Source organism: Equus przewalskii, chromosome 20, assembly GCF_037783145.1.
Source record: "Equus przewalskii isolate Varuska chromosome 20, EquPr2, whole genome shotgun sequence".
Taxonomy (NCBI): domain Eukaryota; kingdom Metazoa; phylum Chordata; class Mammalia; order Perissodactyla; family Equidae; genus Equus; species Equus przewalskii.
In genome coordinates, this window is record NC_091850.1 from 45348204 (window position 1) to 45374061 (window position 25858).

The 25858-nt window shown below is 43.6% G+C and overlaps 1 protein-coding gene across 1 annotated transcript in view; it reads right to left on the bottom strand.

Moving 5' to 3' along the window:
* Nucleotides 1-461: 461 nt before the first annotated feature.
* The window catches only part of OTULIN (OTU deubiquitinase with linear linkage specificity), a 53347-nt gene continuing 27950 nt past the window's right edge, over nt 462-25858 (bottom strand). The window contains exons 3-8 of the mRNA XM_070587331.1: nt 22902-22978; nt 16627-16721; nt 13572-13715; nt 7448-7573; nt 4762-5031; nt 462-2358 (exon numbers count right to left, since the gene is read on the bottom strand). Of these exons, the coding sequence (XP_070443432.1) occupies nt 2164-2358; nt 4762-5031; nt 7448-7573; nt 13572-13715; nt 16627-16721; nt 22902-22978 (907 nt within the window). The 3' untranslated portion in view covers nt 462-2163. The remainder of the gene's footprint in view (nt 2359-4761; nt 5032-7447; nt 7574-13571; nt 13716-16626; nt 16722-22901; nt 22979-25858) is intronic.

The following is a 25858-nucleotide window of genomic DNA, read 5'->3' on the forward strand; positions in this document are numbered from 1 at the left end:
TCTGATGCTATGATCCCTCTAAGCCTGGACAAAAGTTTGAGAGCAAAATCTCATAAGGCCTTGGGACAGAAAGCAACTTAAAATAAATGCATCCTTTTGAATTTTTATCAATATGGTGGTTAAGACCACAATTTCTGCACACATTCTAACAATATCATACATAGAAAGAAGAAAAAAGTATGAAATGTAAATAATTAAGTTGCCCAGAAGTCTGGTTCAAGTTCACTAATATTAGAACATTTTCAAAATGCAAATACAAATGATCATGAGTATTATTAAATTCAACAGTGGATATGAACCAACAGTCAGATTCAATATCACCCCCGAAGGACACAGACCCCTACTGCCTTGTACAACCTAAACATTTGAAGTATGCTTTAAAAAACGTTCAAGAATGAACAGTAAGCATTTCCTGTTGTAAGTTACAAATACTAAAATGAAGCATCAAAGCCAACAAGAAGTCATTATTATTACTACTTTAATTTGGCTTCTAGGCCCCTCCTGATTTGAGGGACCAGCGCATTTCACAGTGAAGAACACAGCCTCTCCAGTGCATTCACACACCTTTAGAGCAGAAGTAGATTCAAACACTCTAATGAATAAACATCTACCAAAACGTGGCAACTATTACTGACAGCCAACGGGAAAAATACTAATGTAACAGTCTGCATAGTTTTGTGTGTCCTCTGAGCTTCTTCAGCTAAGAATTTTAATTTTTAAGTGAAAGCAAAACAATTTTCAAAAAAGGTTTGCCCCTCCCAAAAAAACAGATTAGATAGCTTATAAACTATATTAAATTGGACCAAACAAAGACTTTAACTATTCTAAAATAAAGCTTGGTACTTCAGGTTAACACCACCTCCACAAATGCTGAGCCAGTCCAGGTGCTGCTGATACAGCCCCAGAGGGACGTCTGCTTCCTGCCAACAGTGTCCACAGTCTGCGCCCCACGTGGATGGGCCCTAATGCAGACCATGCTCAGCTGGGCTGCCCTGTCCCCACACCCTAGTCACCACCCTAGCCTGTGACAACGCAGGCAACAGCTCACGGCCAGGAATAATGCCTCCCTCAGGCTTCCCAAACTAGATCCAGGCCAGATGCAGCTCAGCGCTCCCTTTGCAGCACTCAGTTTTAATACATGCTTCTGCTTAAACCCACTCATGAAAATCTTAGACACTGCTATTACTCACCCCTGCCAACAGACGAGTTACATGAACTTGGCAATGGAAGCACCCTCAAAAACACAGCATGAAAAGGGCCCAGGATCCAGCTAATTCCCACCTGGGAACTCAGATGAGTGCCTGAAAGTCATTTGGCTTTAGTTTCCTCCTCTAAAACCACAGTGGATCTAAGCTCTGTTCTGGCCATAAAATGGTGGCTCCCTAGAAGTGGAGAATCACGAACAGCCCGACCCTGGAGCTCAACTGCCAGCAGCGCTCACTCCGCTGACAGCGCACCACCTGCACCAGGCAGCAGACCCGCTGTGTCCTCAACCCCAGGCACCCGTCATGTTCTCAAAGAGCAAGGATTTCCAGGTGCCACTGCCTCCCTCCTGCAGTTCTTTCTCCAGCCTTTAAATAACTCACTTTTGGATCCAATTCTTAATCTTCTATTAGACAATCTCCTTAGAATACCTTTAATTAATATATAAATCCAAACCACTGCTCAACGAGACTATCAGAGGATGTTATGACTGTGCCATTCACAGACTCCATCCCAGAATTTACACCACGTGAGCAGATTGCATAGGAAGGGCACTACAGAGACCCATTACCATTAAAACAAAAAAAATTACTCTTTAAAAAAATTGAAAGTCAGTCTACAATTAGAGAAAGTTTTCATGTAAGACATAAAGAACATATTCCTCTCCAAGATGAGTCTCCTCGCATACAAAAGTATTTGTTTTATGAAGATGTAGTTTGCACCTTCCCAGAGGTGAGCTCTGAAGGCCCCCACCGAAACATACTGAATCCCAGATGAGGGGAAATACTTGGTTAATTCTTCTCATCGAAAGCTAGTCTTCAGAACATCCCAGTCCAGCTTGGCTCACGGGGCCCAAGAGTTCTCACAGCTCATTCTTAGAGACTCGCAGGCCCAAAGCCCAAGCCAAGGAGCTGCCTGCGCACCTTGGCCACATGGCCAGGCTGTCCCGGCATGCTCCTCTCACAGACTCGTCTCCTCACACACTCTGACGGGGATGTTGTAGTGCCGATCATCCTCAGCGATCAGGGTCACCACCGGCCAATCCCTGGGTGGGTCAGTGGGGTAGACTGTGAGGAACTCTTCAGTGCTGTACTTGGAGAGCCGGTACACCTGGATGGTGTGGCGCACAGCATAGGCGAGAAGGAACATTTCAACCTGGGGGAAGAGCAAACGGGTCTGCGGAGGGAAGCCACACTGAAAAATGCAGCTCACCACCTGCCCCATCCCGCATGTCTCAGGAGTGCACACCACGGCTGAGCCGCAGCCTCTCTTCCTGCCCATGAGCCCAGCCCAGGCCACTTCTCTAAGGTCCTTACGAAGAAGCAGATCACCAAGAATGGATCATACAGCTGACAAGGGATTTGTATCCAGAATATATAAAGACTGTTACCACTCAACAATGAAGAAAACAACCGGTTTAAAATTGAGCAAAGGATTTGAATAGAATAGATATTTCTCCAAAGGAGGTATGCAAATGGCCAAGAGCACCTGAAAACTCATCAGGGAAATGCAAATCAAAATGACAATGAGATCCCACTTCACACCCACTAAAATGGCTGTAACAAAAAGACAGGTAACAAGGGGGGGGGGGAGGGGTCTTATCTTTTGGGTGATGAAAATGTTTTGGAACTTGATACAGGTGGTGGCCACACAGCACTGTAAATGTACTAAAATCCATGGAGTTCTACACTTTAAAATGGTTAATTTTGTGTTATGTGAACTTCGCGTCAAAAAAAAAGAAGTGTTGGTAAGCATGTGGAGAAATAGGACTCTGAAACACTGCTGGTGGGAGAGTAAAACAGTGCTTTAAAAAACAGTTCCTCAAAATTTTAAACAAAGAATTACCATACGACCCAGCAATTCCACTCTGCAGTACATACCCAAGAGAACTGAAAACACAGGTCCATAAAAAAACTTTTTACATGAATGTTCATAGGATTATTCATGATAGCTACAAAGTGGAAACAACCCAAATGCCCATCAACTGATGAATGGATGAATAAAATGTGATATATCCATACAATGGAATATTATTTGTCAATAAAAAGGACATGCTGCAATATGGATGAATCTTGAAAACATTAGGCTAAGTGAAAGAAGTCAAAAGGCAACATATTATATGATTCCATTTACTGTAACAAATGTCCAGAATAGGCACATGTATAGCAACAGAAAATACACTAGTGGCTGCCTAGGGCTAGGGGGAAGGGGGAATGGGTACTAATGGGTATGGGGTTTCTTTTAAGGGTGACAGAATGGTCCAAAATTAGCCTGTAGTGATGGCTGCAAAACTCTGTAAACATACTAAAAACCATTGAGTTACACACTTTAAAAGGGTTTAAATTTCATGGCATGCAAATTTTATCTCAATAAAGTTGTCTGTTTGTGTTAGTGGACTCTCCATTACAGCAGACCTTGTGGGGACTCAGAAAGGACTAACGTTAGTCTAATATGCAAACCATGCTCCACTAAGCTTTTTTCTGCAAGGTATTTGCTACAGTTCGGGAGACATAAGTAACCCACATTATGAGTACAGGTAATTATCTCCAATCCTGCCTGACCCAGCAGTGATCATCACTTTCGCTCTTTCCTACATACCAGGAAACAGCAAGCACAAGAGTCAGCAGTGGGAGCAGGAAGTTAGGGAGAGTCTTAAGGCTACTTTAGTGGTTGGCTATTCCACTGAAAAAAGGCTTAAGCTTTTTAGGGCAACATAATGAATACATTAAAGATAGAGTAACTGTTGGCTCGCAGGACAGTACTGCATTGGGTCTCTGCATTAAATCTCCAAACTTAGCATATCTGTAAAGGATCCAAGAGCAGGCTGGGCTCTACTGGCTAAGGTGACTCCATTTCTGTTTTTAAAGGATGCTATCCAATATAGTCACAGCTGCCAAGATTAAACAAGACTCCTCAGATGACTCTTTCAAGTGCTTCACTTATTTGTGGATTACCAGGCAAAGGGTACTGATCCCATCCACCAGTCTGCAAAAGCAAGCCCAGGCTGAGACAACTGTGTTGGTTTTAAAATAGGTTCACAATTCTTTGGCACTCCTCCCTTGAAAGGTGGGACCTAATGCTCGTCCCGTGAGTGTGGGATGGATTTAGTGACTTGCTTCTAACAAACAGAAGACGGGCTACGTGATGGTGTATGACTTCCAAGATTAGACCATAAAAGGCACTGTGGCTTCCTCCTTGCTCTCTTCTTGGATCACTCTCTGAGAAGCCAGTGGCCATGTGGTGGGGACACTCAAGCAGCCCTATGGAAAGGCCCACATCCTGAGGAACTGAGCCCTTCTATTAACTACCAGTGAGGGACTGAGGCCTCCTGCCAACAGCCAGGTGAGTGAGCCACGTTGGAAGTGGATCCTCTAGTCCCAGTCAAGCCCTCAGATGACTGGAGCCCTGAATAATATACAACTGCATCCTCCTGAGACCCCGAGCCAGAAGCGCCCAATGAAGCTGCTCCTGTATCTCTGACCCAAAAAAACTGTGAGATAATGTTAGATGGCTAAAGCTGCTGTTTTGGGCTAATCTACTCCCAAAGGCACAACTCACCTGTTCAAGGCCACCAGTGTGTCCCACCTGGTTTAGATGGTTCCTCAGCAGCTGTCCAGGGTCATTTGATGTGTCCCGAGCAAAGAGAAGCACAGAGAAAAATGGTACTTCCTTTCCCTTCTCTTTATCATCATATAGTTCAATGGCTCTGTTCAGCATTAGAAATTTTACAGCTTCATAAAGGCTGTATTCCTCCTCTTCATTTGTGAACAGTTCATCACAAGCTATCTGCCTTGCTTCAGCAGTTCTCAGCTCAGCCAAGCCTGCCCACTACAATAAGAAAGTTACATAATAATTAAATTCTTGTTCTAAAAGTCCCTGGTATACTTCCATACTATGAGCACAAAATGATTTTCAAAAGTAGGCAACCATGAGTCACGTACCAATGCTCAGAACATTCATGTTTCCAGTCAAACAATGGTGCTCTTTAGACCACACAAATTCCTTATTCAGCTTTTCCCCCATTAATTTGAAACAAAAGTACAATATGCAAAGGAGAAGCACTGGGGCGGTGGAATAAAATTTTGACTCCCTAACTTCCCAGGCAAGGAGATTGAACCGATCAATCAGAAACACTTGTGGAAGAGCTACTGTGTGTGTAGGAGGCCTGTGTGTGAAGCTGTGATGGGGAGCTAAAACTATTGCTCCCTGAACGGGCTTACAGGAGCAGATACCACCCAGAAACACCAAGCCAGCCTCCAACAACAAAGACGAGCAAAGAAGACTGTGAAGTCTCCTGAATTACGAGTTTACTAAACTTACCCCTCTAACCTCGCAAAAATACACAGCGTTTCAAATAAATAAGCCCAATCACGAAATTCTTATTGACTTCTGATTATGAATAAAGCATAGTATTAGGTATTCAGCTAACATAGGCAAACTCCTTAAGTGAACAAGAAAACCCTAAAAATATATGTGCTTTTAAGTTAAAGTGAATGAGAATAAGAGATGCCAACATAAAACTAGTCCTTATGAATAATCAGTAACTACTGCTCCCCTGAAAAACCATTAAAATTTTTAATTCAAGAGTATGTTTTAATGATAATGACAGCACCACAGGATTCTCTCCAATATTTGGGTTGAAAGCTAGAACATCTCATATTTTCCAGAAGTAGATCAAGTTGGCAGTCAAGAGCATGGTTCCAGAGTCAGAGAGTCAGATTGGAATGAAAGCCTCAGCACCAAGCAGGTGGTGGTTTTTGCAGGGCATTAAGCAAGCTCTGGGCCTTAGTTTCCTCATCTGTAAAACAGGGATAACCACGGCAACAACTTGGTGGTTTGTGAGAATTACATAACGCCTGAAACTTTTAGTGTACAGCCTGGCACATGGGAAGTGGTAATAATGCTGGCTCAGATTATCAATGAATAATTTTAATGTCATTGTAAATTCAAATCACTCAAACATTCCAAAAAATGAGGCTCTAGTTACAGCAGACACACCTAAAAATGCAAAAATTGCAATTTCACAAGAACTTAAAAGGGAGAAAAAGGAAATCGTCACCAGCGGCTGAGCTGAAGAGCCTTCCTGTTCACTCCCACAGGGCCGGAGCCCTGCCCTTGACCTTCCACTAACCAGGGCCTGGGTGAGCGCAGGCCCCCAGGCCCCACACAGCCTGTGCTCTGCTCCAACAGGCAACGACAACAGAATCCCTCTTCCCCACTCTTGCTCCCATGTCTTTAACGGCAGTCTTCCTTTGATTGCGCATTTTCCAGTAAACACTTTTTACATTTCTAAATAAAAACTAGGTTCCAGGAAGTCGGAGCCCTCAGTTCATTCATTCAACAAAATATTTACCCCATGCCTCTTATGTGTGAGGCTTGGTGCTCAGCACTGGGTGTAAAGGAATGAACAGGACAGTCTCATGGAGCTGAAAGTCTAAACGGGGTGGCAGACCATATTCAAGTAAACATATCAACAAGTGGGGGAAGCGCTAGAAGGAATCTTGAAAGCCGATGTCCGAAGCCTCCTTACCCACCCTCCTCCTCCATCTACAAAGCCTGGAGCAATCAACAGGCCCTCGACTCAGGGTTCCTGGTGAGGAGAGCTTCAAGCTGTTCAAGGCAAGCAATCTAGTGGTTAGTGTGGGCCAGTGTGCAGGCAGGACATCCAAACCACAGGAGACCGTGGAAAGCCACAGAAAGGAGTATTTTAATAACCAAATCAGTGAGAATCAGCAGACAGAGTTCTGCCTACAATCTGTGTCAGAGAAACCCTCAGGAGAGTTTTCACAACACAAGTTACTAAGCCGACTCACTGCGCAATCATCAGAAAAGAAAACAAGTCTAATAAATACGGAGAGAACTGTAAAACAGGGACACAATTGGGAAGAATCTAAAAAACGTGAATTCATGTCACTGATAACACTCTAAGAAATATGGACTGAATGATATCCCTGAAACTTGTCAGGGTGACTTAGAACAAAGACGAAACTCGTTATGGTTTCCTTTCAAGAAAGTTAAAACAATTCATGAAACACATCACCTCCTCCAAGAATATACCATACTGATAATTCTCCACTTTACCCAAGACCTCACAGCAAGAGTCGTGCTCATTTAAAATGATTTTGCCACAAAACCAGCCCAGAGCATTTGCTAATCCACTGGGTGAGGACTGAGAAGTGGTCTGCTGGGCAACCAGGAGTGAGAGCTTCGCACTTAGCAGAGAGAAGAACTACACGTTCCACACCTTCTTCCTTAGCAGAGTGAGGGACTCCTTAATTTTATCAACCAGGTTCTCGCTCTTCCCCTCAAATTTCAGTCCAAGTTTCCACTGCTTGATCCAGTTGTACTTGCTTATGAGTTTTTCTGGTAACTAGAGCATAAGAAAAGAGAAATAAAGAATGTTAACATTCCAGAAAACGCATCACACGATCCAAGCTCTAAGAAGCCATGAAGCCTACAAAACCAACCTGCACTTCCAGAATTAATCCCTACAAATCTGTTGTGTGGGTTCAGGATGGAGGACCTCAATCTGGAGGTCAGGAACTCAGAAAGTTCCACCCTGAGGAGGGCTGCCAGGGTGAAATGGTGGTTTGGGATGAGCTACAAGGGCACACTCTGCTTTGCTGGGCTTCAACCACACCAGGAACACTACACAGCACTGTCAGGGTACGCTGAGAAGTATCCACACCGCGTCTTCACATAAACTACCCAGGCAGCGTCCTTCCCACTCCTGAATGCATGACTCTGGAAGGCGCTTCGGGGCATGTGAGATGGTCCAGGATACAGTAAAAACCTGCTCCTCTCCTGATTAGGAAAATAAAACCTAATTTCTGATATTAACACACATCCTCAAACTTTTAATATTCAAAGAAATAACACTGTATCTACTTTAACTGCTTAATCAACACAGTAAGATAAAAAATACAACTGAGACTGGGCAGCAGGGGCTAAGGCAGCTGTGTCAGCCTAGCTCATTAAAGAAGTGACAGCTGAACTACTACTTTGCCTACTTTCTGTTTTTTCCTGGAGCATTTGTTATTTTGCTTTCCCCTCATCATCAACAGAATGTGGAGTCTGAAAGGCAAGCTGGGACACAACTTGATGGATGACAGCATAGGAACTCAGACTCTCCCAAGAATCTTGGGTGTGTCAGGAGAAAATCCATATAATTAGGCTGGGCACAAGCATGTCACTTCACAGCTATAAAATTTAGAAAGGAAAAAAAAGTTTACCTCCAAGTCAGAAGATCATTAAAGAATAATTAATTCCTACAACCTCCTACGTGGCACCTGAGCTTAACAATCATAAATACAGTTTTAAATGAGGCCGTATGTTCTCCTGGAATCTAAGACTCTTTCCTGAACGGTAATTCTAGTTTTACCTTCTCAATCTACAGCAATCACGTGAAACGAAGGTGGTTTTATCTCTGCAAAAAACAAAACCACAATAGGGATGGGAATTCCTCTTCAGCTGCCCACAGTGGTGGCGATCTACACTCACTCACTGGGCGGGGAGGGTGGGTTCTCCTCATCTTATGATGACGACAAATGACCTCCTTTTCAAGAGCTGCCCAGCTCCATGACCACACTGTCCTGCATTTCAGCAACATGTGGCCAGTTCTGCTGCAAACTTTCAATTAGGTTCTCAGGTTTATCATGAGAACCTAAAATGCCCTCAAGTGGCCACAAGCTGAAATCACAACTGGGCACAAAGAGGGCAACTGAGCAGAAAACAGTGGCTCCCCACATGTGAGCTGGGAACCTGGGTGAAGGGCAGCTGAGCACCATGGGACATTGTGTGCAGGTGTCTGAAAGGCAGGCACAACACCCAAGTGACTGACTCAGGAGACCCCAAAGGTCTCACCAAACAGAGGGAAATCTAAATAAAAGTCTGTTTCCTTGTTCCTTCCATGTATTGGCCAAACTGTTGCTAGGATAATTATCCAGCTCAGGGATGTATACTTCTGGAAGATGTGGAGAGCCTCGAGAGAGAATCCAAAAAACTAGGTGTGAAAAAGAAACTATGAGGAAAGAATAATAGAGTTGGAATTATTTACTCATAAGAAAAAAGTGAATATAACTTTCAATGCTTCCAGGGGTCATAACTCAGAACACATAGCAATAGCCTTTCTTTTCTACTAAGCACGCAGGGACTGGACTTCTGTTAGAATAAGGGGGATATGAGCAAGAAACAAGATGTAAACAAGAAACAATGATGGGAAATATCTAAGAATAAAGTAGGTAATTAGCTTAGGTATAATTTCATCTGTGACTGAACTGTAAAAGCAGTGCATTTTATCTGCTAGTCTCTATAATTCTTGAAATCACCAGCAAGATTAAGGGATAGCAAAATAACAAAAGTATGCCAATCCAAAAACTAACTCATAAAATGAGTTTTGATACAGTCTATCACACTCTAAGCAAACACTGTCATGGGCCCCATCCATTCAGAGACATTTTAAAACTTAGCGAGCTGGGAAACCAAAGGACCCCTGCCTTGAAGGACACCACCTTTCGGGGACCCAGGCACTGTCCAAGTTTAAGCACTACCAGACCAAGGGACCTCCAAGGTTGGGGCCAGGGTCAGATGATCTGACTGCAGTCAAACACTGTGACTGGGACCTGGGCAGAAGCAGGAACCACACACAAGGAGCCCAGGCAGGGCAACAGCAGGTGAAGGGAGGCTGAAGTGCCAGAGGGACAGTGAGGGCAAAGCTCAATCTCCCAGACTGGGAACAGAGCAAGGCCAGAGGAGCTGAGCACCGGCAGAAAGCAGTCTCGGCTCTCTTCCACTGAGTTCAGATTAAAGAGAGGGCCTCTGAGTCTAATTCTCCTGGGTGCCTTTCATATCCTGAAACCAAGTATGTTCTAGGAGAGAGGGAACACGGCAAATGCTACAGAGAACATCTCTCAATCTGCAAATGGAAGCAGGTACAGCTAGCTAAAATGTGCATGTCCCTCAGTAACAAAATACGGCTTCTCTGGGCTCACCCCAATTCTTGATGAAATGCAAACTGAGGTCAAGGGACTAGTTTCACACAGCATGGGGCCTGCAGGCCTTGGGCTGAGGCTGGTTCTGGGTCTACAGGTTCACACACAAACTTAGATGTCCCAGGACCTGTGCGATCCCCACAGCTGAAGAGGGGGGCTACTCTAGAGCCTGTGCAATTCAGGAGACCCTAATAATGCTGAGACTAGACACCCTCCACCTGCCTGCTGAGACCAGCCTTTTTGTGTCCCCAGAAGTGGTCAGTGCTCTCAGGGCTTTTAAAAGCCCCATGGACACAGTAACCAAGGATGTTTGTGCCATGAACTGACCAGGACATAGGACTGTCATTGGACACGAGGTAGTGGTCAGAAGAGACCCTCAACATTTCAGAAAGACAAGGAGCAAGGTAACCTGAGACACATCCATTGTCAAAAAGCTATTGTGGGTCTGGTCCAAGTATTTTTAATGGCAAGCCTACCCCATTTTTAACACAAATAATTTATACCAAGTTCTAACAGCAAGCAGAGTTTTACTTAATACGACAGGATACAAGATACTCTGATATATCAGGAAGACAGGTAGAAAGTGGGCACACTGAGTTTCATACCAAAACTCCTGTAAGGTTTTCTTGTTTTGCAGCAATAGTTATTTAAGTATCACTTGATCCGCCTGTCTTAAGCATGTATGTTAACAAACAAGTATTAAAATGTTTACTTATTATAGTTACACAAGTAGTATCTGGAGACGGAGGGACTCACTTCCCAGGTGAGGTGGCCCAGGCACCCCACCACTATCAGACGCACTGCTAGCCTCTGCCGGCCTCACCACCCCTCTGTCTGCACACCTGGTTCCATCCCGACTTCTTCCAGTCACACTGCGCCACCCACTTGCTCACTCAACGAGGCCCCAGCCAGAGCAGACGTTCCGAGGGAAGACTAGTGGAGGGAGAAGAGGAACGGAAAGGCATCCACAGAAAGGCGTGAGGGACAACTGGGAGGCAGTGAAAAGACAGCGTGGGCAAGCACAACCAACCAATCTGTGTGCCCCTTCCTGCGCCAGCACCTCAAATCAGAAACACGTGCTGCACCTGTCACTGGCTCAAGCCTCAGAAGTGACACAATAGAACAGGTAGTGAAAAGAAACTCATCAAACCAAGGTCAGTTGGTGGGATCTGGCAAGTCAACACAAGGACAAGTCTTCCAGTTGGATGAAAGCAAGAAAAGAATGAAGTCACTTCTTCAGTCCATATTTAACAGAACCAAAGTTTAATAAACTTAAATACTAAACTCACAGACAGGTATGATGAGCTTTTTCTCTTTGACGTGGTCTCTTGGCATTCAATAAAGCTTAGATGACAAAAATAATACCATTGTGACCAACTAATTAGATTATGCTCCCAAGAGAAAAACTATATTTTTAGCTGATAGACACAAAAAAGGGGACACAAAAAAGGGAAGAAATTGGAAAGAGAATTTAAAAACTGTTTTCACATGGCTCAAATGAAATTTAAGACCTTAAAGCCCCATAGCTCATACATGCACCATATTCCAATAATGATCAGAAACCCAGCACAATCAACCTAGACTATTTTTGTTACAGCAGATGATCTTACCAAAGGTGTCCTGCTGGTAAAATAAAAAGGACGTTGTGCTTTACTCTCATGGCATACATTTTATACGCTTAATTATGTAGAACACTACTTGCACCAGAATTCCTTGGAAAGTATAAAATTTCAAATTCATTATGTCAATTAAGTCCCTAAACCTAAATAGCCCCTTAAAGGAAAAGGCTTAACGGAAAACTCAGCCTAAAATTGAGGAGGATTTTATGTCACAATCTATAAATTAAGGTATGGTTGTCAAACACAGAAGTAAAAGTAAAAAGCCAACCAAGTGAAAATCACTCATGTTTGCTTTTTCTAGCAGAGTCCTGGATCCAGAGACACGCTTCTGTCGACTGATCAATAATTCTGAAATATTTCACTACTAATAAATGCCATGATTTGCAAAGAAAAAAGCAGCCTAGTGTATCAATTTCTTTGCCTCTATATTAAAAAAATAAATTAATACTGAGAAATCTGCTTAAGATGACATTTTTGCTTAGAAGAAAATCTCTTTCATAGCTATCATTTAGACAGTTTATACAGGTACACTAACTTTATGTCGGTTTATAAAACGGACAATCACAGGACAGACAGCTAGCATCCTCCACCCACGGGTCCTGGTTTTGCCCTTTAAGGGCGTGTGAGCCCTCATCCACTCGGACCTCTAACTAGCTTAGCTGGCAACCAGTCTCCTCTAAAAGTCTCCCTATTGTAAACAAATACCTCGGCTCCTTCAACTGTTCCCAAAACAGATGAATCATCTTGGTCACCCTCCCCTCTGCACTGAGGATACAGGCACAGAGCTGCACTCGGTCCTCAAGACGGGATCTGATGAGCCCAGCTCAAGACAGGACTGTCACTGCCTGAGTTTCAGCAGCATTCCTTTTGAAACAGGGCTTCGTTAGCACCGCCAGCCACCACATGTCACGCGGGCTCATACAGGGCTTGCAATTACCTAAAATCCTGATGTCTTTTTTTTTTCCTCATAAGTTGCTGGTAAGGCAGATCTCCCACAGCTGGCACTTTGGGTTTTGTTTTTCCTTTTTTGCTTTTTTATAAATATAAGCACAGGACTTCCGATTTTCTTCCAATTACTGTCATACTGTCAGTTCTGCTCAATCATTCCTGTCCACCAAACTCTTTTGGGAAATTCTATCATCCAACCTCATCTGATGCATGTCGTGGACACACGACACACAGATTCGTGACTTCCTGGGGTGGCACTAGCACACTGCAGATTTAAAACACTAATGAGGGCCACACATGGGACACAGGCCCTGACCCTCACCTCCCCAGGAAGCCTCTCCCAGGGTGACACTAGTCACCTTTCTTCTGGTGTTGCTGTTCAGCTGTCTCCTAAGCCAATCCTCCTAACACTACGCACAGGGTGCTAGTTTCTTGATTTGGAGCTGGAACTACAGAATGTGCATTCCACAACCCCAGCAGGTTCTCAGACAGTACAACACACAGCCCACTTAATACAGACACCAAAACTGAAGTCACGCTGCTCCTAAGTACTTTTTACAAACTAACAACCTGCTCTCTAATTCAGCTGAATTGTTCAAATAAATTTTATCATGTTCCTTTTCAGGGAAATAACAATCATTTTTGGTCACTGTACTATGCAAAATCATCCCAACCACACAAAACCAAATAAACCCACATACTGACATCATACAGCAGACTGTACCAGCACACAGCAGAGACAGGAAAGGGAAGTCTTCCTCACAGAAACGAGTGGAAACGGTGCGGACTCAAACCTGCAGCAGCAGCGTACCAGCGTGAGCTCTGGGTCCTGCAGCCAGGGGGGCAGCGCCGCTGGCTGGCTCATGGCCTGGAAGAGTGTGGCCCTCAGCGCACAGTAATTATCTCCACGGACTCGCCGTATCGAGGTGAATTTCTGAGACACCTCCTCATAGCCCTAGGTGAAAGCATCAAAGAATTCAAAATGGTCATTACTGACTTAGGATAGTGAAGAGAGTTTTCTTCTTGGGGAAAAAACATGCCCCTGACCACCGGAAGAATAGAAACAAGACTGACTGTCCCTCACATAAGATACTGTAATTCCTTTTTTAATAATCAAAAGAAATTAACGAATGTTAAAATACAAATACTATGGAATACAGAAGTATTATACCAAATATCAGTATATGGAACAGACACAACACACTAGAGCATATAAAATAATACACCCAGTATCATTAAAACATCAGCCACCCCCAAAGCTGGAGTTATATATTCCTTTCTCAGCAATTGTTGTAAGATTCATTTACTGATAAACATTCTAAAGAGTTAAATCTGTGTTTAAACTGATCCTAAAGTGCTTAATGAAGAGATAAGAAAAGAGAGATACACTAAGTTTGCATCTCCATATTTTTAAAAAATATCCCAAAATCCCAACTTTCCATGGTATATAATAAAGTCTACATGCTAGGAGGAGTCTGGATAATTCTGCTAGACTTTTCCAAAAAGTGGATTTAAGTGTCATTCTTATTCAGTCTGGAAGTGAAACGAGGAAATGAAAATGTTCAGTGACATGCTCAGTCACTCAAAAACAGCCATCCAAATGGAGCATTTTGAAGCACAACCCAAAAAAGGACACCATAACATCCTAGTGACCTGGTCCGCAGGCAGCCCACATGCCTAATTTCTCTGGCTGGACACTGCTCAGGCCTTGGTCTGGACTTCACTGCTTCCCCCATCTCACTCACCCGACTCCTATGGGTCCTTTTGCTCATCATACTCCTCCTTGACAGTCACTCGAAACCCTGCTCCCTACCCTGCACTTACACCCAGGAAAGGCCATCACTCTCATCGTGGGGTGGACATTTATAGTCATCCTGTGTCCAAGCACTGGACCCTCATTATTAGTTGTCACAGGATGACATTCTAAGCGGATATGAAAGTACTTCTTTCCAATAATAAAATTTTGAGTCACATTTTTATTTAATGGTCCAACCAACACAACACATGAGGGCCCATCAAGCAGACTCAGGCCTACAAATGTGCACCTCTTTCCTGTGGTGGACCCCTTCCACCCCCGAATTCTCACAGGGACTAGTTCAACAGCAACTGCCCCTTAGCAAATGCAGAAATTACTCGTGCTATTTCAGAGGTGAATCAAACTTTTTAATTCGGATTTATACACACTTACTTCCAAAAGAATATCCAAAACAAAAATAGACACTTAGACAAACAAGGACCAAAAAAGAACTGAGATCCAAGCTGTTACCAAGCTCCAAGATGCTCTAATTATGGCTATGGGTCCTGATGTGATGCTTTTCTAACTGATGCACTTTTGATTATTTGGTCACAGAAAAGTCCAACTACAGGGTCAAATCTTTCCCTTGAACTAAAATCACAGAGGAGTGACTTCAGCAAGAGTTCCAAAGTATGGGACATTTGGATAACTTCACAGATACCTTGAGTTACGGACCTTAAGGTATAAACTGTTAGGTCCTTTAAAGATTGTGAGGTCATAAAATAAAATTATCAGTGAAAGCACTTCTGGAGAAGATGAGAAAACACGGGGCAAATATCTGGCCTTCTGGTTATCTTGACACAGGGCTGGAAGTTGTCAAATAATCTGAGTGGCCACATTCAGCAGACAGCCTCACAAACCTAAACATTCTTAACCTCTAGCAGGAAATCGAGAGTCCCAGCTATTTCATGACTGAGTTCTCCAACAAGAGCCTGAGCCACAGAGAGTCTGCAGTCCAGACCTGCAGACAGCAGAGCTGACGTTTGCTCTCAGAGCTTTAAAAGTGGCAGCTACAATCTGAGTAAAGTCAGCTCATCTCAGGGTGGGCACAGGAAGCTGAGGGGTCTGCTGAAGGATGCACAGTATTTTTTACAAAAACAAGCTCTGAGGAAAAGAACAAGTGTATTCAAATATTTAAGAACTTTAAATCCCCAACAATACAGTTCTAAACAAAAAATTTAGAAAGATAGTTCTATCAAATGTGGCAGGGCAATATCTCTAATATACAAGAAGTGCATTCAAATTCATAATGTAAACAATCCCAAGAGGAAAATGAGCAAAGGATATAACCCAGAGGTTACAAGAGGTGGTGGAAGCGTTAGGTTGAAACTGCCATTTTTGTAGCTTAGAAATAGTCAAATAGTAGCAATTTCACATGGTTCAAACCACTAAGGAAATGTTGAATTCATGGTACATTCAAGAGGGAACCAATGGTATGCTGCTCAACAAGCTGTGCGGTGGGAGTGGGTCAAGGAGTCTGACCTGAGCAGTGACCCAGCCCCATCGCAGTCACAACAGGACATCATGGGAATCCCCAACATCCCACGGCGTTGAGAATACTTAGGGTCACCAATCTATGCAATGGGACTGGGAAGGGGCAGCTCCTGGGACCTGTGAAATGAAGGGAGCAGTTCCAGATCCCTCCACATACGGAGTGCAGGAGGGGTCAGGCCCCTAGGACTGGAGGGTAGGAAACCAAACGCAGGTGGGGACAGCAGGAGGTATGACTTCTGAGGCTTTTACCTCACCAGGCCAGAAGGGCATTCCCAAAAGACCCCAAAAGGACTACAAATGGCTGGCCCAGCTCTAAATGGCACAAAGTCATTTATGTGTTTTTCAAAGAAATCAGCTCATTATACAACTGATGCTGATTCTATATTAACACTGTGACGAAGTAAGTCCCTTATATCTAGAGCCTGTTTCCTCAGCTCTAAAATTAGAACACCAATATTTACATAGTCTAAAAGTTAACTTAACATCTAAAATCATAAAAGAATATATTAAATAATTACTTAACAGTTACTTATAGACTATTTGAAAAACTTGAAATATGTGCATCTAGGCATCATACCTTTTTCATACATGTTGCTTTTTGTGTATTTCCCCTCCATTCTTTTTTGCAGTAGTCCATGATATCCATTTCAGGAGCTACACTTAATCTGAGTTCTGTTAAAGAACAAAAAAAGGGGAGGTAGTGATGAAACAAAGCATAATCAGAATAACAATACTGCTTTACTTGGGAGTTACTGTCTTTCTCACCTCATTCCAAAAAAATCCAGGATCTCCCCCGACTGCCTACCACCTGGTCCAGACCACCATCACCTCGCTCCTAGACAATCAAGAAAGGTCTCCTGATGGGTCTCCCTTGTCACCACACCCTACTGACCATTCTCCACATGCAGCCAGAGTGATGCATTTAAAACGTAAGTCAGACAATACCCATCACTTCCAGGCTCTCAGAGCTCCAGGGGCCTCCCATCTCACTCAGAGTGGAATAGATATTTTTACAACCTGCGAGGGCCCCCTGCCTTGGCCCCTCACTGTCTCTCTGGCCTCAGCTCCCACAACTCCCTCACTGATGGCTCCTGCCTCACCTGCACCCTCCTCTGCACTCCTTCAACACACCTGGCTCTTCCTCAGGTACCTGCTCCCTCACTCCAGACAAATCTCTGCTCACCTCTGACACCCCTCCATCATAATGTCACACACACCCCTTCACTCTATTTCCTTTATACTGTTTGTTTTTCTCCTTGGCACTGATGAACACCTGACATATTCCTTTTTCTACCCCCATGCTCTCCAACACACACACAGCCTCCTACACACAGAGTGAAGCATGAGCTCCTTGAGGGCAGGAGCTTGCTTTATTTCTTGGCTGTGTTCTCAGCACCTGCGACTGCACTGCCACAGACATCCATGAATACTGTTCTAATCAATTAAAGATGCAACAGTCTGAGCTACGAGAAAATACGTCTGTTGTGTCATTTGTTTTTTACATCCGTTATAGAGATAACACCTCTATAACAAAAACTATATTTAATTGTCTTTTTATTTATATCCTGCCCTGATCCCAAAAAGCTATAAGTTGTTGATAATAAGCCAGAAACAGAGCTCTCAATGTAAGTTGGACAACAGACCTCATTTGACTCTAATGACACATCCCCCAAAATTAAAAATACAACTTATGAGGGGCTGGCCCCGTGGCTAAGTGGTTAAGTTCGCGCACTCCGCAGCAGGCGGCCCAGTGTTTCGTTAGTTCGAATCCTGGGCGCGGACATGGCACTGCTCATCAGACCACGCTGAGGCAGCGTCCCACAGGCCACAACTAGAAGAACCCACAACGAATAATACACAACTATGTACCGGGGGGCTTTGGGGAGAAAAAGGAAAAAATAAAATCTTTAAAAAAAAAAAAAAATACAACTTATGATCAAATCACAGTAAAAGAACGGCCTTTAGATTTTCTGTGCTTAACATATGAGGTCTGGAGTTGACTTTGTGATATCACATATGCACGCACATGTGTATGTCTGTCTGTCTGTTTCAGGAAGAAAGGGGGAAATTCTCAGGCATATTTTGACTTCCTTTTTAAATTATTGAAGAAGTAAACATTAGCAAAGGAATTAGGATATAAACACAGAAGTACCTTACAACATATTTACTCTGAAGGAAGTTGTACATAAAATAAAAATGTTATAATCAGGGGGCCAGCCCCGTGGCGGAGTGCTTGAGTTCGTGCGCTCCGCTTTGGCAGTCCAGGGTTTCACCAGTTCCGATCCTGGGTGCGGACATGGCACTGCTCATTAGGCCACGCTGACGCAGTGTCCCACATGCCACAACTAGAAGAACCCACAACTAAAATATATACAACTATGTACTGGGGGGATTTGGGAAGAAAAAGCAGAAAATAAGAAAATAAATTAAAAAAAGAAGATTGGCAACAGTTGTTAGCTCAGGTGCCAGTCTTTTAAAAAAAAAAAGTTAGAATCAGCTCAATTCAATATCTGCTGAGTGTCTAATATGTGTCAAGCATTTAGCTGGGAGCTGGGGATACGAACGCATCAAAGACTCAGATTCTGTGCTCAGTGGGTTTACAGACTACTGGAGAGGAAAAGACAACAGGCATTCCCGGGCCAGGGTGTGATGGATGCCGGAATGATTGACCAAGGAGCACAAGAGGAGTCCCTAAGCCCTTCTTGCAGTCTAGTAAATCAATTCTTTTTTTAATGCAAAACAGAACTATTTTTTAATATCTCACCATGAAGCCTTTTATAAAGAAAATAAACCTTATATATAAAAGGGAAAATAACACATATACAAATAACACAGACACATTTATCTGCAGCATAAGCCAGGAATGGCTTAAAAGTGAAACAGGGGGGCTGCCCAGATGGCGTAGTGGTTAAGTTCATGCACTCAGCTTAGGCAGCCTGGGGTTCGCAGGTTCAGATCCCAGGTGTGGACCTACGTATCAATCATCAAGCCATGCTGAGGTGGTGTCCTACATACAGAATAGAGGAAGACTGGCACAGATGTTAGCTCAGTGACAATCTTCCTCAAGCAAAAAGAGGAAGATAGGCAACAGATGTTAATTCAAGGCCAGTCTTCCTCACCAAAAAAAAAAAAGAAAGAAAGAAACAGATCCCTGAAGCCTAATATTCAGAGACCAAAAATACCAATGCTGTACAGCCAATCGTCAAATAAAGCCTCATCACTGCTTAAATTCAACAAACACTTTTTGACAGTCTACTTAGTGGAGGGAAGAGTTCCCTTGTCTCTGCCTTTCCACTCACCTCCCCACAAAGCATAAGGAACTACAAACGTCCAGAGTGGAGGACATTTATTGTGCCATGTTCTCCCACCAGGCAGAGCACGCTTCCAGCTCAGGAAGGGCCTCCCTGGTTAAAGTTCCTGCTCTCCTCGCTTGCACTCCGCATTCCAGTCCTCAGTCCTACACACACCAAGATAAGACCTGGCCCTTGGACAGGGCAGGGCAGGCCCACACCCTGACTAAGGGTAGGAGGCAGGGGGCCTCACCTGGCCAAGAGACCAAGCCACAGGCCACAACCTGTGCTCAATCAGAGGCCTGAGCGAGACCATGAGGGTGGGGAAGTGGGGACTTGCACAGCTGCTGGCATCAAAATGATGCTTTACTTCCCATCCTGCTGCTATTCTTTGGACGGAGGGCTCCAACTGCCATTGCTCGCCATCCCCTAGGCCAGGAGCTGGAGGCGCAGGCCAGGCAGTGCCTGACCTCAAGCAGCTTAGAAGACACAATAGGTTCTTTCTTTGTTTAATGGCAAATGACATAGACTCTGATTATTGTTTCCAGGAAAGAACATTTCTAATGGCAAAAAAAAACAAAACCCGAACAGGAAAGCTGGAAACCAGAGTGGTAAGGAGGAACTAAAATCACCAAGCGATCTGGTCCTTAACCACCATGTGGTGACAAAGACAAGGATTCAGACTCTCGGAAGATGGGAAGTTAAAAGCGAACCCCCTCCAGAGAGCTGGGACTCTCAATCAGAGGATGGGCTGGGGCAAGAATCGTGAACTTTTTCTGTAATAGGCCAGAGAGTAAGTGAGATAGGCTTTGAAGACCATGAGGTTTCTGTCACAACTACTCAACTTTACCATGCATGAAAGCCACCATGGACGATACGTAAACAAGGAAGTTTCAGTAAAACTTTATTTACAAACCAGGTGAAGTGTCAAATTTGGCCAGGGAGCCACAGTTTGCTGACCTCTGGGCTCAGTGAAAAACCCCTTTTCTCTAACAAAGAGAAAGCATGAGAAAACTTTCTGCCTTGGTCTGGGCTCTGGCTTGTGGGGAGAGGAAGTCACCCCTGAGATTTCATAACCACAGGCCAGCTGTCAGACACGGACAGGGCATGCATTCAGACTAGCCACAAGACCCTGGAAACTTACGTCTAGAAATGAACATAAAGTGGCCCAAAGTATGTGACGCCCCGGGTGCCTGGCAGAAACAAGGCCAAATTCTCTCACAGTCGAGCCAGACTGCACAAGCCCCACACAGATACACAAAAGCTGAGCTTACAATTCAGATTTTGAAGAAACAAGAAATAAGAAAAATAGCAATGGTATAATCAGACCTGCCAGGATTTTCAGGGAATGAAATTATCAGACCCAGAAGAGTATGTTTAAAATACTTAAAAGAAGGAATACAAAACATGAGCAAAGAACAATAAACTATCAAAAAAGAATAGCAAATTTGGAGGGAAAACAGGACTTTTCCAAAAAAGAAAGAGAAAAATAGATGTGAAGAAATTGTTCAGAATGCAACAGAGACTACAAGATAAAAAATATGTATGAAAGGATGAGTAACTGAGAGCCCTGGCTGACATGAATGAGAGCCAGCAAACAGCTACTCAGAGGGTAGAAGGAGTAAATAGAGAGACTAGGAAAAAGGCAATTTTCAAAAAGACAATGGCTGAGAATTCTCCCAAATTGATCAAAACTAGGCATCCAAGAATTTGAAAAAAAAATCTCAAGCAATACGTTTTTTAAAAAACATCTGGGGCCGGCCCGGTGGCACAGAAGTTAGGTTCGCACGTTCCACTTCAGCGGCCAGCGGTTCGCAGGTTCAGATCCTGGGTGCAAACATGGCACCAGCTGGCAAGCCATGGTATGGCAGGCATCCTACATATAAAGTAGAAGAAGATGGGCACAGATGTTAGCTCAGGGCCAGTCTTCCTCAGTTAAAAGAGAAGGATGGGCAGCAGTTTTAACGCTCAGGGCTAATCTTCCTCAAAAAAACACAAAAATAAAAAAAACAAATCCATACTTAAGAGACACCGGGAGAAACTCCAGAACATTGAAGACAAAGAGAAGACAGAGGGAAAAGACAGATTATCCACTGAGGATTGGTCTGACTGCAGTAGGTTCAACTCCACCAGAAATCAGAAGACACTGGAACAAATCTTCAAAAAGATTAGAGAAAACAAGTATTCATCTGGAGTTATCCAAGAAAGAAAGTGAGATAAAGAAATTTTCAAACAAACAGCTTCCCACCTGGAAGTTCCGCCCCTTAAAGAGGCACTTCCGAAGGATGTTATTTCAGGAAGGGCAACGAACTCAGAAGGACTGAGATGCAAGCAGGAGTGTGAGGGATTCATCTTAACCTCAGATGAAAGCTGGAAGTGACAAGGCCCACTGAAAAGCTAAAACGCCTGCAGAGGGCTACACTGGCAGACAGAGGAATCCCAACAGAGAGCCTGCAGGGTGAGAGGGGGAGCAAAAGGGCTCTACAAACGCAGCAGGCATCCGCAACTGCCGAAGAAGCACCTTCTCCTCAGGAATATGACCAATAAGAACTGCATCCTGAGTGAATTCTGTGCAACCTCAGCAGTAATGCAGCAGGAGAGACAGCGCATCCTCTGAAGTGTTATGGAGGACTGGAACAGTGTGGCCCAGGAACACACTTGATCGGACCACTACAAAGAACATCTCCTATGGCTACCAAAGAAAGAGTTCCTCCAATTCCTTGTGAGGAAGACTCGAAAGTTATTATCAAAAGCCCCACTCAGTATCATTTGTTCCTAATTACACGTATGATAGTACTCTTGTTAATCATAAAGTAATAGAAGCTAGTTCTCAAAACAAACCAGTAGAACATGCGCATTACATGGGTAATGAGAGAGAAAATGCCACTTGTGAATCATCTATGGCATATCCCCAAATTGGAGCATCCCCACTCAGCTCCTGGACGAGGCTAGCCAGGGAAGTAAGGAGGCACCTCCCCACACAGCTTTGCCAGCCAGCCGCAGGCAGGAGAATGGAGTAATGCCTTGCCCCCCACGATGGGTCCTGGTGGAAGTGAGAAGAGCAGGCATGACTGAGCAGAAACATGGACACAAAATCAGGAAACGATGAGAGAATTAGCACTATTGACCCCATGATTGTTCTCCCTCAATCAAATTCACATGGCCATCTGCATGCAAAGACACACAGCCAACTTCTCAGTAAGTCCTTCCACTTGAAAAGAAAAATGCATTTTAGTCCAAACTCTCCTTCGTAAGAACATAAGAAAATCGAGAACTGAGAGACGGTGGTGTCAAGAGATTAAATAATTCTCACATCTGCAAAAATGACATGAAGGTAAAGAATGCAGGGAGACTAGCGCATTTAAATTTTAAAACCCTTAGGAAACAGTCTTCCCCAGACGTACTTCAGCAAAATGAATGAGCAAATGTAGGTAAGACCACATGCATAAGAATGTTTCCTAGGAAGTACATCTCAATGACTTTATGAAATGGATATACCAATTTAACCACATTTTCAATATAAACAGTAAGAACTCCATAAATAAAACAATTCTGAACATACCTGATGACCCTCTTTCATGTATAAGTAATTCTTTCTCCTTTTCTATTTCATCCGCGTCACGATACATGTCCTCCTCGCTGAAATCACACCAAATTAGACATTTCAAAAATTTGTTGCACTGACATTTTCCCTCCTATCACAATATGCAGCTGCTTAAAAAATTTACAGGACACTAAAAGTTTGATTTTTTTCATATTGCATGATGAAAATCTGATAAAATATGGGTCTTATATCTTAGATGCTCACTTTCTATCATTCCACTTCAGAGTTTCTTACTTTAAATGAGACATTTTACATACTCCACTTGCTACATGGCACGAAGCCATTTCAGTTTTAACATCTATTAATGCCTCAACTACATATGTAAGCATCTTAGTATGGTATCAGTGAAGCCCTGACATGATTCTAGCAAGTCCCAAGAATAGACATAGTGCTAATAAAAGTATTTATACGGGAGCACAGGTCAACTACCAACTTTAGTTTGTTGCAAGCAAATTTTTACATCAGCTACCCTAAAAACAAGGATAGGAGAGCATTAATTATTTTAAGTCTTCAAAGCTAACAAGTCTCCTCGAGGCTCCTCCCGCTCCCTGACCCCGTATTCCAGCAGCCACTCATGTTCTGGTGAGCACATCCCCACTGACCCACATACTTCAACTGCTGCCACAACCACTGACATGGTACTTCTATAATAGTTCTAAAGAGTCTCCAGTCTCATTTAGTGAACTAACAAGAGCCTACTAAGTACTAGAAAAGGAGCAAACATCACTGGATGCTAGACAAGGATAGAGAACAGGACTTCTGGTTTTAAGATACCTCAAGATACACCGCAACATGACAATGATGGGAAACAGAAATGCCAACTCTATCTTCGCTGAAACTACAAGACATAGGAAAGCCCAAACAGTCCAAAAGTAAACAATGGAGGACAGGAAAGCCGGTGGGGGGCATCTGCCGGAAGGGAAGCCAGCACAACCCCAGAAAGGCTTGGGAACTGGAGGTGCCTACTACCTCAGAGGGTACAGGAGTTACCCAGAGCTGAAAACGAGAAAACTGGCTGACGTACACATAAGGAGTAATCAGACTCTCAATTCCCTATACTCCCTCCCTCCCCATGACAGCACACCCCCACCTCACACAAGAAGGGAGGCTCCAGGCACAACAGAACACAGAACGGAGGAGTTAATAAGGTCAGTAAAAAAATACGGAATTAAGTGAATGACTGAGATACTCCCATTCCCAATTCCCTTAGCACCCCCACTCCAAGTACATGGCCTAGCACAGCCGGGGGAAAAGAGGAATCGGGGAGAGGGCTAGTGAGATAGATGAAGAAGGGATGTGCTGAGACACAAACCGAGGTGGGAATCTAACATACCCACCTGCCCTACCCCATTGAATGGATCCCAAAATAGCAGGGAAGTCCAATCTGGACCTAGCCCACCACTCTAGCCCACATCCCACAATCTCCCTACACACACCCACACCAGTCCAAACACTTGATCAACACTAGCCTGCACTTTTACCCCTGTGACTGGCTTTCCCTACTCCCTCTGCCTGAATGGCTCACTGCCCAAGACACCCTGCTATAGAGGGCCATGGCTGGCGTGGAACCCCGGAGTTCAAATGTCAGGGTGTAACCACTCCCCACCCCAGCCTTATTTGCTGTACATATGACCATGGAACTAAAGTAACTACACCTCTCAGTGCCTAAATTTAACCACCTGTAAAAAGGACAGTAAGAGTACTCACCTCAAAAGATTCTTGTGAAAACAGATGCACGTTAACACCTGGCACTCAAAAAAGTTAGCTATTCTTATTAATTCTCATACTATATCCATTGGTGCAGACTATTAATAAACAATTCGCCCGATGATAATTTTTTCTTCCTTTTTTTTCCCTAAATAAAGGTGACAGTGTGTGGGTGCCTATTTTTTGAATGCTGTGGAGTTGAGGGGACATATTAGGGAAAAGGTACTTTCCATGTGCTCTGCTCCAGTGAGATTTCAAGTAAAAGGTGTGATGTCACCCACGAAGCCTGGGCCAGAATTAAAAGCAAACAGCAACCAGACTCGCAGGAACAACACATCAAACACCTAAAATAAAAAGTGACTAAATGTGTTAGTTCTTCTTTCACTAATTTAATGATATCTCTTGGCCTCATTCCTGACTTTATCAAACAGGAGAGAAACTCAGATCCTATAGAACAGGCATGTAAGTGAATCAGTTTCATAACAGCTTATCAGAAGCACTTCTTCAGGCCGCCCGCTTCCCTAGTCTTAGCCTATTTTCTCATCCTCAACATGAAAAGACTGGACAACATCTATAGGATCGTCCTGGCTCCTCTACCAGTTCTTAGTTCGAACAGACTATGAATCTGTTTGTCGTTAAAAATTCGACTTCACGTGCATTCTGTGGCTATGCTGCATGCACATTTGGCTCCACTTTCGTCCTCTTCCTTTTTTATCTACAAAATAACCAAAGTGCAACCACACCACCAGTGCCCAGACAAGGTTTCCTCAATGAGCATCTCTCAGTCCAGCTGCAAATACAAATTCTCACAGAGGCCGGCAGGAGAGGAATGGAAAGAAATCAACAGCAGAACTAAACTCAAAGGGAAGACAGAAACAGAAAGTGAGAATATTGGAAATAAAAAGCAGTGATTCAAAATACATCAAAGAAACAAAGCAGAAATCGATGACTGGGGGGCCCAGAGCACATTCAAATTCTTTTAGCCGCAACCCAGTTTCATTCGGGTCCTGTGCACAAACGTTCACTAACTTCCATGGCTACCAAGGACACGTAACCAAAGACATTTGCTAACTTTCCAAGGCCACCAAGGAAACTCTATTATGGTCTTTAAACATCACCTTAAAAATGATCCTAACGCTGTATTTCCTTGGAAAGAGGATAAGTTTCAAGTTTAAGCAATAAAGCTCAATCAATATGGTCAGAAAAGC